Below are 3,707 nucleotides of genomic sequence, written 5' to 3'. Positions count from 1 at the left end.
AATTAAGAGAAAAATATTTTTTTAACTTTATTTCTATTCATTTCTTTCTTATCAAATAACCTACAAAATCATGTCACTTTTCACTCATTTTTCTCTCTTTGCATTTTCCTTTCTAAACTAATCATACCCTTAGTCAATGTCTAGTTTAAGTCCTCACAATTTTAATTGCTTACATTTATTTCTCATAGTTTTTCAAAATTTCAAATTAAGCCTCTCGTCTTAAAATTTAATCCAATAATTAACATAAATGTAATAAAAGTGCGAGATACGTATTATTGATTTGTAAAGGGCAAATTATATAAATAAATGAAAAATATAAATGGCTTTTGTTACATTTTTATTTAAAAATTACATTTTTATTTGCTAATTTATACAAATTAACAATACACCACATCTCATTTATATTTCGATTAATTTTAGGGCGAGATTTGAGAGACTTAATTTAAATAATTAAAATTTTGAAAATGAAAAATTTAACCAGTTAAAGTTAAAGGAATCAAAATTACACATATTAATTAAATTATTAGGGTCTAGAATTACTAGGTTGGTCTAGTAGTGAGAAGTTGGAATCATAGATTCAAACTTTAACATGAACATTGAACATTAAAACAAATTATAGGAGTCAAAAGTAGGGATAGAAAAGATGTTTATATTATTTTTTAGGTCAAATAACCTATTTGGTTCTTTTCGAACATAACATTTGTTCTCATCTCGTCGTCGTCCGTGGACTGTGGTGTTGAATTATGAAATTTGTTTAATCAATGTCACAGAAAAAAATTCAATCCCCATTCAAATTTGCTATTGATTAAACAAATTAATGGAGCGTGAGAATTTGAATTATGAAATTTAATCATATCATTTAAATGGTTGGAAGCAATTTCTCAATGAGAGAAAGGAGAGAAGACACGTCTTTATAAATTCCTTGTAATTTTGATCAGTTTTATTTACTACCCAAAGACAGCCAATTGATGTCATTATCTCTCTTAAATTTTTGTTGAAGGAGAACGAGAGGACAGTCTTTAATTTTTTACAATTCATTTTTACAGTTTTACCCTTGACCCATTCATTTTCTGAAAAAAATTTAGGAACTCTGAATGCTGTACTTGATAAATGTTTATTGAACTCAAAATTAAATGAATAAAATCTATCTTTCTAATTTTGTGATATATTTTTAACATATGCATATATACAACAACAACAAATGAAAAATACAAATTATCATAGACGATTAAAAATAACTTCATAAGAAGCTTCTCAAACTTCTTTCATCTTCAAATATAATGGAACTCAATCCTCCTTTTTCCATGTAAATTGATCAAGGCAGTATCCATGCCTTATGATCGATGCAGATTTTTAGAGGAAAACAATGACGAGGAACACGAATTAGCAAGACAATCAAACTGATTAATGCATGCGTGCCTGTGTTTAATTGCCATGCAGATTTGAACGTGTAGAGCTAGAAATGAAACAAGCCTTGACAAGGACACGAATTTACAAGACAAACACCGAAGCTAACCAAACCTAATTTACAAGTGACAAGTAAGAGAAAAGCATATATGAGAACAACATGCATGATGAAGGCGCTTCAGATCATTAATTACAAACTATATATCCGAAATCATTATCCATACATAATATACCAATTGATGTTACATAATTATTATTACCATGGTCTGGTTCCCCCGTTGACATCCATAGACCAAGTCCTACGCGAAGAAGGTGGAGAGGGACCCACGCTTTGACGAGTAGAAGCCCTAAAACTATTACTCCTCACAGTGCTTGAAGAAGAAGAACGATTAGGCCCAACCCCACCACCTCTCAGGCAACTAAACAAATGGTTAAACATTCTCCTAAACGCGCCACCTCTTCTGCTCCCGCTAGACTCCAACACCGACCACGAAACCCTCCTCGGTTCCCCCACAAGAACGTTGTTGAAGTTAAACCCACCATCCACTTCCGTGTACACAAGAGGAACGTTAACCTCTCTCTCACCCTCTCTTCTTCCGAATCTCCCCACCGCAAAACCGCCACCCGGTAACCTCCAGATCGTTAACCCCAAGTTGTTGTTCTCTTCCTCCTCCTCCACGCGCTCCAATCTCGCACGTGCGTTCTCGCATGGCAACTCGTGCCGGCACACGGGGCACGAGTTTTTAATCGCGAGCCACGGTAGTATGCATTCCGCGTGGTATATGTGTTTGCATGGCATTTCCTTTGCCATGGTGCAAAGCTCGAAAGGCTCCTTGCAAACCGCGCAGTGCGATTCAATCGCCGTGTGGGTCGCGTTTATCTCAATCGCCGGCAGGGACTCCACGGCGGATTTCGACGCCGGCGCGTGGCTCTGCTGGTCGTGCCTCCCGCCGTCGGAGTTTGACTCCACGTGGGAAAGCTGGTCCATGACACGGTCGATCCCTGTTCCGAGGAGAAACTCCGACATCCTCGGAGGGAGAGGTCGGAAACCGGAACCGGCTCCGTCGTCGAAGAAAAGCTCGAAACCGGAGCCACGGTCGCGGCTTGTCCCCTCGCTCTGGAGCATGATGACCCGGTTGAGCAGTGACCGGTCTCCGATAACGTTCCGGCAATGCTGACGGCTAGAGTAACGGGGGTTGTGATCCGAGTTACCCGAACGGTGGCCCATCATGTACATCGCCGCCGCTGTCGGGAACCTACGGCGGCGAGTTTCCACGTGGTGGACGGGCCGGTTCGAAGGTTCGATCTCTTCGACGAATCCGCTGTCGCAATCGGGACAAACGGGCATTTCTTGTCGCCATGCTCTGACAAATTTGTTGCACCGGTGACACCAATGGGAAGACATCTACGAATACGTACGGTGTGGTGTATACGATAGGAATACGTCGTCTTAATTAGAGGGAGAAAGGTTACTTCTTGAGGGGTTGAAGTTGCGCATCATCGTGGTTTGGGTGGGAGAATAGAAGAAGATGAAAGGATTATAGGTTGGTGTTTCATGGTATGGCGTGGAGGAGATAACAGAAAAAACGACAGTTTGTTGTTTTGGCGTGTCACCAACGTTGTTGGTTGCACGACACGTCGTGTAGAGCGTTGGATGAATGGAACAGTTTTCAGTTTTATGAGTTATGCTGTTGCGAGATTACAGCTTGGCACTTTGTTCTTTCCTGTTTCCTGGGGGTTTTGTCTGAGAATAGGAAAACGGAAGATTCTGTTGCGGGATCTCAGTGCTTCAAAATTGAAAGTTTTTTTTTCCTTCTTATTATTACAAAAATGTTTGAGTAAATGGCGTTTGTTAATTTTTTTTTATTTGTTAAGTTATAAACTGCGTCACCTTGCAGTTTTGCTGATTCAATTTTAGAAAAACAGAAATGTTATTTTAAGTACTAAACCTATTTCATCAACGAGATTTTGGATGGGTTTAGTTGAACCGATCTAAGTCAAAATTAATGGCATATTATATATCTTTGTATATAACATATCAAAACATGAATCATTTCGTTTTCTTCCTAACCTTATTTAATTTTAATAAAAGTTGACAAACACAGTCAATCAAATATATATTTATAATTTAACAGTTAGATTAATAAAAAGTCATCAATGATATAATAATTGATAGGCTAAATTAGACTTTTGGTCTTCCTTTTTTTTTTTATAAATATAAATTTATAATTTTTGTTCCTATGAAATTTTATTATAATATTTAGTCTTCTTAGTTTTCAAACTTTGTAATTTTAATCCTT

At 37.6% G+C, this 3,707-nt stretch overlaps 1 protein-coding gene across 1 annotated transcript; it reads right to left on the bottom strand.

Moving 5' to 3' along the window:
• Nucleotides 1–1,588: 1,588 nt before the first annotated feature.
• Nucleotides 1,589–3,479, bottom strand: LOC100789228 (probable E3 ubiquitin-protein ligase RHC2A). The gene has a single exon (XM_003545206.4). It carries the CDS (start codon nt 2,810–2,812, stop codon nt 1,664–1,666), a length of 1,149 nt encoding a protein of 382 aa, XP_003545254.1. The 5' UTR covers nt 2,813–3,479; the 3' UTR covers nt 1,589–1,663.
• Between the last annotated feature and the right edge of the window lie 228 nt (nt 3,480–3,707).

Source organism: Glycine max, chromosome 14 (genome assembly GCF_000004515.6).
Source record: "Glycine max cultivar Williams 82 chromosome 14, Glycine_max_v4.0, whole genome shotgun sequence".
In the NCBI taxonomy this organism is placed as follows: Eukaryota; Viridiplantae; Streptophyta; class Magnoliopsida; order Fabales; family Fabaceae; genus Glycine; species Glycine max.
The sequence above is the reverse complement of the archived record's forward strand: the minus strand, read 5'-3'. Positions and strand labels throughout refer to the sequence as shown.